Source organism: Ambystoma mexicanum, chromosome 11, assembly GCF_040938575.1.
Source record: "Ambystoma mexicanum isolate Mex_15411 chromosome 11, UKY_AmexF1_1, whole genome shotgun sequence".
In the NCBI taxonomy this organism is placed as follows: domain Eukaryota; kingdom Metazoa; phylum Chordata; class Amphibia; order Caudata; family Ambystomatidae; genus Ambystoma; species Ambystoma mexicanum.
This window is the reverse complement of record NC_090934.1, coordinates 425,692,473-425,707,420: the sequence shown is the minus strand read 5'-3', so window position 1 is coordinate 425,707,420 and position 14,948 is coordinate 425,692,473. Positions and strand designations below refer to the sequence as shown.

At 46.5% G+C, this 14,948-nt stretch overlaps 1 protein-coding gene across 7 annotated transcripts in view; it reads right to left on the bottom strand.

Annotated features, from left to right (window-relative positions):
* Nucleotides 1–14,948, bottom strand: part of PHF21A (PHD finger protein 21A) — a 2,009,174-nt gene that overhangs the window by 483,973 nt on the left and 1,510,253 nt on the right. For 4 of the 7 annotated variants that reach the window (XM_069623242.1, XM_069623243.1, XM_069623241.1 and 1 more), the window contains exon 14: nucleotides 14,688–14,845. In XM_069623242.1, coding sequence (XP_069479343.1) covers nucleotides 14,688–14,845 — 158 coding nt within the window. Of the gene's footprint in view, nucleotides 1–14,687; nucleotides 14,846–14,901; nucleotides 14,925–14,948 lie in introns of all 7 variants that reach the window. The other 3 variants (XM_069623245.1, XM_069623244.1, XM_069623247.1) reach the window with 1 other exon arrangement.

Here is a 14,948-nt window from a genome sequence, read left to right as displayed (position 1 = left end):
AGCGGAGTGATCTGTTATGATCCTCCCCAAGTATTATGTTTCTGCAAACCAACAAAAGTATTCCCTTCCCACAAATATGTAATCTAAGCGGGAGTATGAGGTCTGAACGTTCAAATGATAGGAGTAATCCCTCAACTGTCAGTGTGATTCCCTCCATAACTCCACCAAACCTAGTTCTGTGGCAAAATGATGTAGTGACATTGAAGCCTGTTGCATGGAGGGGCCAGTTTTCCCTGTCCGATCTGAAGGACGGTGTAAAGAATAATTGAAACCCAGCCATATAAACAGATCACATCTATACTATCGCATTAATCTCAACACACAGGAAAAATAGCCTTTATCGTCCACATTGGGCGCATAGGAGTTTTACACACCTCTCTCACTTCCAAGTTGGCCACCAATGTATTAGTTCTATCTTCAGTGCCCCCTTTTATTTTATCGATTCTGATGGGTACACCTGGAGCCACCCATATCAAAACCCTGCTAATGAAAGAGGAGTATGAGGAGCCGGACACCTTGCCCGTCTCACCAGCCCCTGTTTCAAAAGTTCAACAATTTGGCCACAATCACTCTTCGGTGACCTCCTGGAGGTGGGAACCTCCCTGGTTCTTAAACTTATGTTGCATCTGCGTGAGGGACTCTCTGTATTCTTCGCCCTCATCCCTAGGGTCTTCCAACAGGACTCTTACCTGATTTTTTAACACCACCAGCTCGTCATCTATTCTGCTCACTCTTTGCTCCACTTCCGTTACTCTGGCAAACCTTCTGCAAATCAGCTCTCACTAATGAGACGCTCACCCCCACTTCCTTGATTTTGCCTTCCAGAGACGTCCTGGAGTCTTGAACTGCAGTCACTAAGCCTTCGAACGCGACTCCACCAGTCTCTCTGGGGCTGGGACCGTCATCATTCTCCGCCACATGCTTGCCTTGCTTGGGCTTGGCACCCGCATACTGTTCCATCCTCTGCTGCACTTCCACCATGATGTCCCTGTCTCGTCGTATGAATATGCGTACAGTACAGAAGAGACACCTGCACACTTTACCAACAAGGTTAATTTTGGTAGCTCAATTGCTGCTTATACTGCTGCGGCCCCTGGATCACACCAGATGAGGGCAGTAACCCCAAAACCACGCCACTGTCCAGGATCCCTCTACCGTATTGCTTTTCAGACTGCCATGCCGCTGTGCACTAGTTCTTTCCAAGGCCTACCTGTGTGGACCGGCAGCCCAATGTGTCTATCCCACAGAACCCTGCCGTGCGTCAGCAGCAGCTGCAGTTGACCGGACCAAAGTAGTGCAAGGGCCACTTTCTGCCCGAGCGTTCAGATGTCTGCTGCTTACTTTTCCAGGGTGTGTGCACTCTCCACTGTGCTGTCCTTCACTGCTGATGTTGGAGAGACTCAGGAGGTTGTAAACCGCTGCAGGTGTTGCCTAGCCCTGCCACCCCGATTACCGCCTCGCCTCCTACCCAAATCCCCCGTCTCCTGTCTTCTCATGGGAACCACTGCTTCGGCCGAGCGTCAACCCTCTCTGAGCGTATCTGGTCCGCTCTCATTCCTGCCTAGTTACCCAGGTACTGCAGCGCTAGTCTCTCTAAATCAACCACACCTGGACTGTCCCTTTCCAGGACCCCATCCGGGGCCACCTCGGAACTCCCTGTGCCACATCAATCAAAATGGAACCTCCGGGCACTCCACTGCCAAACTTTGCCAGATTTCGTTGTCAAACCTTGATCTCGGCGTGATATCTGGTCTCCCCACAGGTAAGTGCCCTTCGATCAGCAGGAAATCTTGGTTCAGGGTACTTTAGAAATGAATTTTCTCAAGATATTACACAGGTTGCCTAGCAGCCAAGATTCAGAATGTCCACACCTGACGGCTGCTGGCCACACCCCCAAGCCTCTCCTCCTCTTTGAATGTGTGAGGCAGTGGAAAGAAAACTAGAAGCCCCATCCTTTGACAAATATGCATCTCCGATGCCACCTTTGGTAAGAAATTGGGTCGGGCCCAAAGCAACACCACTTCTTTAAAGAATTTGAGGAATGGTGGCTTACACAAAAGCACTTCCTACTCACTAGCACGTCCAGTGAACATGATGGCCATTAGGAGGGCTGTTTTCAATGTGTGTAGTCTAACAGGAATGGAGTGTAAAGGCTCAATAGGAGTCACCATCAAAAAAAGACACAAAGATATAAATCCCAAGCTGCGACAACAAAAGTTGCCCGAGGAAACTTAGTCACAAGGCCCTTCAAGAACTGGGTTACAACAGGTGCAGAGAAAAAAGATCCCCGATCCGGTGTCCTCATTAAAAAAAAAAAAAAAAAAAAACAACACACACAGAGTGGCTAACCATGGAGGTTATGCACTTATGCACACTAAAGGGTCTGCCCCCCTCGCCGTACAACACATTGCAAACCTATTCAACTGCATGCATATAGAGACCTAGTGAAAGGCCAGCGTGCAGCCAACAACATATCTAAAAACTTGTCATTCAGGTCCCAGTCCTCAAACCTTAACGTCTTAAGAGCCAGGCATTTAGGTTTAGAGAACCTGGATTTGGGTGAAGCACCATCCTCCAAGGAAGCCGCTAGGCCGACAAACAACTAACTACAGTAGGTACGGCTACCATGTTCTCCATGCCCAATCAGTGGCAATTCGAATCATGCTGGCCTGAAACCATCTCAACCTCCTGGGAAACCACGGACTGGTATCGGTGGAAATGCATAGTGAAGGTGGAAGACCCCCTCCTATAGAAACTTGACCCGTGATGCGCCACTTGGGGAAAATCGACTTGAGCAGAAATATCAGCATTTCGTGTTTCTCAGTAGGGGTTCCCCACAAGGAGAAGGGCAAACCTCCCAGTCAAGAAAGTCTGTGCTCTGCCTGCTCAAGAGTGTCCCCAACCAGTTCTCCAACTATGCCAAAAAGGCTGCATAGATTGAAATGTTGAGCTCCAATAACCAGAACCATAGCCATATGGCCTCCCTGCACAGGGGCAGTGACTGCATGCACGAATCAACTTCAAGTCTTGCTGCATCATCTTTAAGGCAGTCGCCCTCAAGTCAGCCAGCTACCTTGTTGAGAAACTGAGAATCTCCGGTGGACAGCGCACCACCGGAAGCCAGACACGTACACATTTGAAATCTGCCGCTGCAAAAAGAAAGAATAAAACTAGCCTTCTCTGCCTACGCCCCAAGACTATACAACCTCCTCTCCGTCAGCATCAGACTCGCTCCTACAATTCAGAAGAGGACGCAAGACCTACCTCTTCAATGAATCTCTCTGCCTCAACAACTAGGCCATCAATTGCACCTTGCGCTGTGTGACTCGCTAGATGCCGCCCGCCCCTCCCCAACACCTGGAGCAACTGTACGCCTCCTCTGTATCCTTCTATATCCCATCCGCCCACTTTATTGCGGTTCTCTTACCTCTGAAAAGCACTCTGTTATGCATCTGTACTGTTGTATACCTCTGTAAAGTGCTCCGTTGCTTCTCGAAGCTAGGTCTGCATTCAATAAATACCATATTAAAAAAAATAATACCTGCACACCCCCTTGCTTGTTGAGGTAATGCATGGTCACCGTATGGTCAGTCAGGATCAGGACACGCTTCCCCTGGAGAGAAGATGGAAAAGTTGTCGGGGCTAGCCCGACTGTTAGCAGCTCCAGCAGACTGATGTGCTAGGGATTCTCCCCTGGAGACCAAAGGCCACTCACTTACAGGCGCCTACAGTGAGCACCCCAACCCCTCAGGGAGGGCATCTGTGACCACTTGGACCTCTAGTCATGGTGGCCAAAAAGGCACCCATGCCATCATGTTGATCCTGTTTTTCGGCCAAGGTAGGGTGTTGGCATCTGCCTCTGGAAGTGGTAGGTGATTCGACACCTCGTCAGAGTTCTGTGACCACTGACTACAGAGACGTGACTAAGGATTGCATCCAGAGCCTGGACTCTGGCACCAGAAAAATGTCAGAGGCCACAAGCCCTAAAAGACGGAGGAAGGCTGATGGAGGATGGCTGATGCTGGAGCCCTGCAATAGCACGACCATCGGTCCAATGTGGGGACTCTCTCCTCGGGGGAAGAGGGGTGAACCTGCTCTGGTGACCAGCCTCAGTTCAGCCAGTCAGTCGTACAGGTGTAGGAATATTAAGACGCTGGATCTCCTGAGGTGTGCAGTCACCTCATCCATCAGCTTGGGGAATGGGAGCACTTTAAACTGATGAGTGTCCCCAATAACGAACCTTAGGAACCGCCCGTGGTTCTGATGGATCAGCATGTGAAAACAGGCATCCAGAAGGTCCAATGATACCAACCAATTCAGGGATTGTAGGGCCTGGCCAATTTCTTTCAGTCTCACCATCCTGAACCTGTCCTTCATCAGGAACTTGTTTAAGGCCCTAAGGTCTAGGATGGGATGTGATGAGTCCTGCCCTTTTCTTGGTCACCAGGAAGTAACAGCCTGTACCTCTCTCTCTGGCCAACACCTCCTCCACTTCACTCTTCTAGAGAAGTTTTCAGTTTCTCCCAGAGCACAGGTTCTGGCTGCTGGGGAAAAGGTGGGTCTGTCTGGGGGCCTTCTGAGAAAGGGCAGGGAATATCCTAGTCCCATCAACTGGAGGGCCCAGGTGACTGAGGTAACCTCTTTCCACCTTTCCCAGAACCCAGACACTCTCCCTCCAACCGGAGAAGTGTGTGGTGATAGCGTAAAGCCTTTTTGGTGTCAACTGTGCTGGCCATTCGGCACCCATCTACCACTGCCAGGACATGAGAACTTGCACTTCCCTTGTTTGGCCTGCAGCAGCTGTGTCCTTCATTCAAAAGGGGAGTCTAGTGTTTGAAACCCCTTCCGTTTGCTGTACTGCTATCCCCAATGTCTTTGCTGCCAGCTTGGAGTCCATCAACCTTTCCAGAGACTCAGCCTTCAATTCTGATGCTCCCCATTGAATGCTGTGTTGAGAAGTTTCGTCTGGACATTCAGTGGGCTGTCTGCAGATACTAGGTTCGGTGAAGCACAGTCAACGTATGCATCGACGACCTGACTCAGTCCACCACGTTAAGGGGCTAGAAGGCTTTGCACGCCATCACCTTACCATCCTTGATATCCAGATAAACATTCCTTTATTATTATTATAATTATTATTATTATTATTATTAGGGCATTTATTGAGCCCAGACCTAGCTTCGGGAAGCAACGGAGGGCTTTACAATCACAGGGGAAGAACAAAGCGAGGGAGCAGAGAAACCAGGTAGCAGGGATCTGACAACAGGGGAGGGAGAGCAATTGTCAACAATGGATCTACAAGTAACCAGGGGAGGAAGCAGTGGGGATCAGATCAACCAGTAATCCAGTATGGTGGGGCGAGGAGGATGTATGGACCTTGATGTTCGGGGGGAGCCATTCCATGAGGAGGGGAGTCTTGGGCTTCTTCCTGAACGGCAGAAGCAAGGGGGCGAGTTGGATGTTTATGGAAAGGTGGTTCCAGAGTCATTGTCCCTAGACATGTCCTTACTTCTGATGCCTTCTATGATGAGTTTCTCAGCGAGGTAGCTCGGGGACTTTAAGGTGACAGCTGTTTAGATGATGCAGCAGTTTTTGATTTGAAGATACAGGCTTACAGGAGGTAGCCAGTGCAGTTCGATGAGTCCTTTGATGAGTCGGCCTGCAGCATGCTGCACTCATATCAGGAGAGCCATGGCAGTCACCAGAAGAGCTTCCAAAAGGGCATTGCCACCATCCGGATGGGAGAGAACCAAGGCATTGACAGCAGATCTGAAGTTGATTTCTTGGATAAAGAGCTTGATTTTCTGCAAGAGAGAAAGTTAGTACCGTACCAAGCCATTTGTCCTCGTTATGTGCCGTTTGAAGAAAAGGTGTCGTCGATGTCGAAACCAAGGCACTTGGTGCAGGTGGTAGGCTGGGATGTGAAGCCCTCCAGGTGCATAGCAGGGAGCCAGGACTGGATGTTCGGGTGCACAGAAAGACCCGTGAGGGTCGAGAAACATGAGAATAAACACAACCACTACACCTTATCTAACCAAGTCTCAGACTCATCAATGAAGATTCGATATTGATCTAAATACTTTCGAGTACACAGCTTAATTGTGAAGGTCTCCAACCACTTCAATGGAGGTGGTGCTGGGCTTGCGTGGTCTGTAGATGAGGGATACAATGGATTTCTAAAATCAACCCTAGGGGGAATATTTTAGGAGGCCACCCTAGTTATGGTGAACAGGGAGACTCAGTTTAGCCAAAACAAAATCAAGGTATGAGGAAGGGCAGTCAACGCATAGTCTCAGGAGTGTGTGAGTTGTCTAGGACCTTAGTGCGTCCACAATGAATAATGCAATAATTCAGCTCAGTCAATGTAAAAGAATACAACTATTAATTTGGCCTGTACGAACAAATTAAGAAATTAAAAAAGCAGGTAGTATCACACAAAAACATACCCAAAATATATACAATCAGTAGTTTCACTTACAATGCATCAATCAATAATGAACTAGTTAAGTAATCAGATACATATACAACAATACAATCACCATTCCCTTTTACTTAAGAAGTCCAGCCCAAGGATTGATGGGACCTGCTGCCCAAAAGTCACAGGTTTCTACAGGGAAGGTATTCACAAAAATATGCAATGGGCTTGCAGTGGCAGTTTTAAACAGTTCCAAACTATTTCAAAGTAAAATAAATATTTGTCCAAAGACGGGTAGGTACTCCTCCAAATCCCATTCTGAGGTTAGCACAAGGGCAGGACACTTGACCCAGGTTTGACGACTAAAGGTAAGCACAGAGGGAGTTGGGGGACAAGGGTTTTTCACCCTATGATAACCTGTGGAGGACAGGAACAGTTACGTTTACCTACCCCTGTGGCGGGTCAGAAGGACGACGCAGACACACGGAGGACATTTCAAAGAAAAGGTAAATTAAAGAATAAGGCCTAACTTTCCCTATTGCTATGTGGTGTTCCCTACCTATCAAAGTAACTAAGGTGCTCGTCTGTCGTCTGTGAATGCCCCAAAGAATAAGTCCACAGTCCATAACTAACCCTAACTGACCGTACCACTATTCTAACAACAGAAGATAGGAGAATGACTACCTTCTGGGCTTTGCTTCTTGCAAAATGTTCTTCCCGGTTCTTTTTAATAGGTGATTTTTAAATAGTTTTTGTGGCTGCTTTATTCGGTTCATGTAACTCAATATTTGATGAGACGTGCGTTCCTTCACAAAAAGTGGTTTCTTCAACCTTGGATGAATACTTTGATCCGTATTGATGGGTTTGGAGTAACTTTGGTTTCCCAGTTGGGATTGGCCCTCCGGGTGCTCCTGGATAGCCCTTCTTGTTTTGTACCAACATTAGGGTTTTCTTTATATTTCAGCTCATTGCATGCTATTTCATTTAGGTTTCCCTCTTTCCTTTTCCAGTAAAGAGGCACTTTCCCCACGGTAGTGATATCCAGACTCTACAATTCTCCCTCTTGGGGTTTTCTCCTCTTCCTCTTAATGCATATTCTTTCTCTTCATAGGATTATCCTAGTATCCTCAATATTTACTGTATTTGGGTTTCTCTCATCATCATCATCATCATCATCAATCCACTTTTACTTTCCATGTTATGTTTGCGTTGATTCGACTGGGATGAGTATGAGCAGTCCCCTAAGGATTTCCAGGCAGCTTCCTGGATCTCCTGTTCTCCCCAATCTCCCAGTTACCTTAGATTTTCTTGGACAACATCGGAGGGTCCTGTTGGCTCAGGGGTTTGTTTTCTTTGCTTTCTAGGCTTTTCTGGTTACACCAGTGTCCCCCGCACTCTGTGCTGCTCTTTTGGACAGATTGGCAGTCCTGCGGGTAACCAGACTGCATGCGGTTTGGACCGCCTATTAGTTTTGGCGTTGTTGTGTGGACTGCCAGGCCACCACGAAGTCCTTGTGGTCAGGCCACCACCATCAGCTTGTCACTCTCTCTTTCTCAAAGGATGCTGCGTGTCTAGCGCTCTGCTTTCGGCCTCGAGCAGTTTCCAAACTCGTGGGCTCTGTCGATTGCAGAGACTCTTCCCCCTCTCAGGTGTTACATTGCCATGGGGCTTCCCTGGCTGACGCTCACGCCCCTCTCCCTCTGCTTGTTATGGCGCGTCTCTGCTCCAGCCTCCTCGTCCTAGTTAAATGGGGATTTCTATTTAAAGTGATATGTTCTCTTTCTTGTTGACAATAAAATGGGTTAGTTCCTCTTCATACAAGTCTCAGTATTGTATATTCTTTTGTAGATGCGATATTCCCAAGTAGGCCACATTGGGGTATTTTTAGGGAGTTCCTCACCAGAACTTGAGTCCTTGTCCCCGTAGGAGTCACCACTCTCGGTTAGATCCCACTTGTCTGAACCCCTAGGCAGGGTGTTGAGGAGAGGGCTCACCTCCCTAGCTTCACGGGGGGTAGAGAAGGAGAAAATTCCCTCAATTAGTCACTGTTAGGGAGAATCCTCTGTTTAGGCTGAATTTCCTAACCTAGTGAGTCCCCCAGCAGCTTTGCTGGATTTCTGGAGTTTGTTTTTTTCTCCTGCCACTCCTTTGAATGTTAATGTGTTTTATGGGCTATGGGGTCTTTTACTCCATAGGGTCTCATGTGTTTTTTACTATGTGTGTTACACAGCACTCTCCGTGCAGTAACACAGGGGTGTCATAGTGACCCCCCGCCATAGACTCCATACCCTGGGACTGACTACCGTCTCCCAGGGCATGCAAAGTCACCATTGGCTTTACTAGTCCCAAATTACTAACAGAACCAGTACAAACCATCATATTGTGGACATACTGGTAGGGGCAATTCGATTGCCCCTGGGTCTGTTGTTCTAGGGGGCACTGTCCCGTCCCCCCTCGTCGAGTTTTGGCTGGTGGCAGTGGATACTACTCTTTATATTCGACCACGAATATATCTCTATGGGATTTTCCCATTGTTCAAGGCTAATACTTTTTAACATAGCCTCTAACATACCGCCGGTTTATTTATTTATTAATTCACCGGTTGATATTTTCTGCCAAAACTCAGTTTTAAAATGGCATTTGTGTTCGCCTCTCTAACTCTAAACCAAAGGTCGAGCCCTTTGTTCCACTTTTGGCGGGCTTCTACACAGAAGCCCTCCAAAGTGGTGCCACTCTGGGTACCACAGGGGCTGTGGGAGGGGGTATAGGCACCTTGGACTAAGTTGCCTTGCCAACTCAGGTCGAACTCTTGCGTGATTGGCCCAAGACACTTAGCATGTTTGATCGACAGCTAGGCTGAATGAACAGGGGTTTCTTGCATAAAAGCAGGGCTTTTGGGACTGGAACTTCAGAAGTCGCCACAGGACCTGAAAATCCGAAGAGGGAGAAGCTGAGCCGACCTGCTACGACGACACCACCGGTGGAGCCCTGCTGAACCGACTCACCACTTCCCAACGACAGAGGAGATCTCCCTGCTGGAGAGTCTTCTTCCCTTGACTGGTGGGCACAACCAGTTTACCTTCTTTTTCGCTTCCAAGACGTCCAAGTGGTCGAATTGCCCGTGCCAAGCACCCCGGCAACCGGATAGCCACTTACCCTTGTACCGCGAATAAAAGGACCGCTCCTTTTAATTGAGAACTCCGCGGCTGGTTTCTTCCCTGGCAGTGCAATGGACTCCTGTTTACCTCCACGACGAGATCCTCTCTTCCCCCGGACGAAGCACCGACTTGCACCCGCTGCCAGGAACAACTGCCCCCGCTGGAGCGTTCTCACCATTTTAAGGCACAGTGTCCGCCAGGCCTCCCTTTCTAAAGATTGCTACAAGGTAACAATAACCCCTTAACCTTCTGGACTGGGCTGGCCGCCTTGACCATCTAACTGGTCCCTTTCTTTTGGTCCAACTCTTTCTGAACCTTTTGCAAGACTTTTGTGCATTTTTCAACCGTGTAACCTTGGACACATTTCATCCGGAGCCTCTTAAAGTGGGTCCGGCCTCTTGAACTTTGACTTTACGGTTTTAACCTGCCTTCTTCTCTACTGTGTTCTTCCGAAAGTGTTGGGATCTGTTTCTATCTTTGCTCTGCCTTTCTCTCCCTTGTGAACCAAGTTATTAGAGTGCCATCTTCGTTAAGCGCTCACCGCTGTCTGAAAATAAGTGTTGCTTTACTTAAGACTTATCTAATAACCATTTAAGGGAGTGTATATCTTTTAGTGACCGTGTTTTTGAACGTCACACTGGATAGTCCTGGAATTGCTAGTTAAGGGTTGGAAAAAAAGAAGCAATAGAGCCCACCGGAAGGAGCCAAGCGAAGATCACTCCTGGCTTCATGGAATACCAGGGGTTTCGGCCATTTATACTCAGGAGAAAGCGACTTCTTAGGTGAGTTTGAAATATGTCTACAAGAGTCTTGGTTAAGAACTAGCCCACTCTGTGAGGGATATCAGGCCTTCATCAATCCCGCTATTAAAGGTCCTCTGGGTAGGCCTCGTGCCGGGCTCTTGACTCTAATTAAAGAGGACTGTGATCTTCAGGTAATGGACCACCAAGTACCTAACCCATATGTCCACATACTAAAACTGATAAAAAAAAAAATAGAGGGACCCAGGAGATCAGACTCCACTTAATCAATACATATCGGAGTGCCCACGACAGCGAAACGGACAAGTATCTGATAGACATTATGGAGCCGATAGACAAATCCATGCTCGAAGATCAACATCAACTGATCCTAATTTGCAGTGATTTGAATTTGAGGCTCTTGGACAAAAAGGGCCATCTAAGACGAAGATCAAATCTGGAAACTAATGAAAAAAGATGGATTGCGGAAATGAATATCAGAGAAATGACAATGTTAAATGGTCAGACACAGGGCGATCTGCCAGGAGCGGACACTTGGTCTGTAATCTAAAGAGCGCCTGCCTAGATTACTGCTTTGTGGCAGGAAACACATTAATGTGAATAAAATCATTCACTGTAAAGAAACAGACAATCAGTGACTGTGCACTGCTGGAAGTGGAACTTCTGTGGAAGACCAATGAGGTGAACCAACAAAACATATGCCCAATAGAACTATCATGGGGCAGGAACGGGCTACGAATCAAGGCACCTGCCATCCCCAAATCAGTGGCTCACTTGGCTAATAACATCAAAAGTAATAACGAGGCGGCGGAAAATAGATGGCTGCTGAAGGAGTTGGAAGTCAAGAGGGACTCGAATAAAGTTACAATTGCAAGAACATATGCATATAATATCGACTTGGTGAAGAAGAGGAGGGAACACCGAGCTGATCTCCGAAGAATTTGGCGAAGTAACTCACCCGACAAAGAAGACTGATTGAGACAAAGTAAACAACGGTATAAGAACCGGCTGAAATCCTCTAAGATCTGGAGAGCACAGGCAGATGCAGAGCAAATGCTAGCAGCGATTAGCATCTCTAATACACTATCCCTTTGGGAAATTATAAACAAAGGTGAAGATTTCCAGCCTGCCTTAATCACTAATCAAGTGTCAAAGGAAGACTGGGTGAAACACTATATGACCCTCTTTCAAGCAAACAAGGTTACAAAGCCAACTTTAAAGAAATGTAACCCGTACCCATGGCTTATTGAAATAGATCGAGGATATTTTATCAAGAATTAAACAACCGAGTTCCTCAAGAGCGGCTGGCCCTGACGGCATCTCCAACTTGATGCTTAAAGAAAACGGGGAAGCCTGGACTGACTTCATCCTGCCACTTTTCCAACAGATTGTGCGAACCAGAACCATCCCGCAAACCTGGAAGGAAGATCCCATCTTCAAGAAAGGAGACCGTACAAACCCCAGGAACTATAGGCCAATTGCCCTTTTAGAATCCATTGGGAAGCTTTTCTCTTCCATCATGCTAAGAGACCTTAAAAGCTGGGCCATCATGGCATGTATCCTGGATAGTCGTCAGACTGCGTTCATGACGGGGTGTGCACTTCTTTGAACATGTTTCTCCTAAATTTGTTGAAGTTACGTGCATTGGAGGCAAAAGAAAACATTTATCTAGGATTTATAGACCTCGAACAGGCCTTTGATGCAGTGAGCAGAGATCTCCTGTGGGCAAAACTAAAAAAATGGTACTGCACAGAAGACCACCTGGAAACAAAAGTGCTTTATACAAATACAATTATTCAAATAATTGTTTCAAAGGGAGGCGATACAACTGAGAAGATCTGTACCTTTAAGGGCATCAAGCAAGGCTGTGCCTTAGCCCCCTTTCTATTTGCCCTATATCTGGCAGACATAAAAAAACTCCCAGGAAAAAGTACGAGCATTTTGCCCGAAGTTAGAAGGCACCCGTCTATCCTGGGTCCTATATGCAGACGATGTTGTCTTTATTGACCAAACTTCTATAGGGCTCCAGAGAGAAATTACTGAGTTTAAGATCTACCTGGACCGAAACAGAATGAAAATCAACAGACAAATCGAGGATTCTGATCATGAAATCTGCTCTAGGTGCCAGGAAAAAAAGAGATACCTTTCACTTGGACAATCGAAAACCAGGCTTTCAAAATAGTTGATACAACAACTTACCTCGGGGTCAGAATCAATAAAAATATCAACGAACAGGCACAATATAATTTTATCAGGGAAAGACTAACCAAACTTACAAACCAGGGGAGAGCCCTGCATGGGAGATATGGAACTTACTCCATGATCCCAATCATCTCCTTTTATAAACAAAAGGTTGTGCCTATCCTGACCCACGGAGCGGAATCACTCTTAAATCTGCCTTGGGAATCATGGGGGAAATTCGAGGCATATTTGTGGCGAAAAATCTTGAGACTCCCCAGCTGTCTACCAGTTGTGACAATCAGACATGAGTTAAGACTTCAATCCATGGTCTCGATAGTACTATGGAAGACAATTTCCTTCTATCGTAAATGCATAATGGACAGCCCGCCAATCCATTTTCAGATCTTATCAAATCCAGGGGTGATCAAGGGGGACACATTTTTACAGACTTGAAAACAGAAATGCAGCGATATCCTACTGCATTACAATATTGAAATAGAGATGACCAAAGGTAATCCAGATAAGGCCAAGGAACTCCTTAGGGAGCAGGATTGGGTCAAAACAGACTCCTGAAAGGCCCAAAACAATCATTGTCATAATATTATCTGGGAAAGAAAAAAATTAAATCAACCCCACCCCCGTATTTGACACGATTTCCATCATCTTGCTACAGGGAGCTGCTGATGCGTTGCAGATTAAACCTTTTGCCTTCGAGGGAAGTGCAGCTACACAGAAGACAGATCACACTGCAAGACGCTAGTTGCTGCTTCTGTAGAAACCCTGAAATCCTGGAAACTAGGCACTTGACCCTCTCCTGTCCAAAACTGCTACAATTAAGGAGCAAATACTTGGAGGGCACTACTACTGTACTTGATGTAATCGTAGAGGAGGAGTGGTGGGAACGATTTACGATGGTAGATAGTTGGCCAGACATTGAATGCCCTTAAGTTGGTGGAACGGATATTCACATCGCTTACAGAGGCCGGTGAACTGGGAAATGATGAACTATGCCAGGAAGAGGCCACTTAAAGATGCTCGAATATAAGAACGGACTCACAAATTTCGGTATGTTAAAGGTTGACATTTTTGTTTAACAAATAAAACTTTTAAAAAATCATATATATATATATCTCCTTTGCCAGATACACTGTTCTATTGTTGAGTAAATGTGCTTGTTCCTTAGAGATGCTTCTAATTACAATGGCTGCCCCTTTCCAAATACACTCCCAACAACATATTCCACTCCCATTGTAAATGAATTGCATTTAGGATTAGTGGACGAAGTGCTTATCTGCGCGTAATCTTATGTTAACCATGATTTATTTTAGATCAATAACATGAGACTCCTGAAATTGTACAACAGCATTCAAACACAGTAAGCCACTTTTCACTAGTGCCATCCACCAAAAACGTTTTGAAGGAAGGGGCTTGCCAAACTCCTCACCTTCCACAAGGCTTACAGTAATCGCTGACATATGTATCGCTTGAAATTGCTTCCTGATGAAGGACAATGCCTTTTCTTTTTTTAAATGCGAATTTAGCTACATATGAGCACCCGAATGATACCATGTGATACCACCAGTGAAGCCAAAAGGGAGTTCAGGGCTGGCAGCGGCTTAGAGGCCTTACATTGGATTTCAGGGTTGAGACCAGCAGACAAACTACAAATACCTAAACAATTCTGAATGTCAGTAGCTCTTCCCACAACACAATACAAGTACTGGTTTTCTAACTCTCATGTAGTCAGTGGGCATCTGTAGTGGGCTTGAGTGTCTCCTACCTCACCTGCTTATGTCCGAAACTCCATAATGGGCTGCATAAACACCAGAAATAACACGTCAGTTGGGGTCTGCATATTTAAAACTACTGCAAAAGAACCTCATTTTCTATAGCACACGTCAACTGTGGGCAACTGCAAATCTGAGAAACTGTACAAATTCCCACCATCCTTCCCCAAACATGGTCACTGTACATTCAACTGGACTAGGAAGTATTTTAATTTACCTCAAACTGGTCAGTGGAGGTCTGTTACCTTCCAATGCATGCTACCCAGGATCAGACCACAGATGCCACTGTGGAGCCTGAACATCTTTGTGCCACAACGCATGAGTTTAAGAATAGCAAATAGCCTCATTACCGAAAAGAAGCATAGTGTTTACAAATTATACTCACTTCTGTAGAAATGGGACTGGGAAAGGGTACAGCTGCAATGCTGGTAGGAAAAAGAAATTCAGCATCCGTCCTTTCACATTCAGGGGAGTTGGTATGGCTGGATGGAGGGGAGGTTGGGGTGAGGGCCCCCAGCACAGTAGTCACTTTAGGAGGACGACCTACACAGTTCATAAAGAACAAACAAACAAAAAAGGGAACAATTGATCTTACATACCTCAGGCCAGGAATCCTCATTGGCTAGCATGAAAAGAAAGTGAGGCA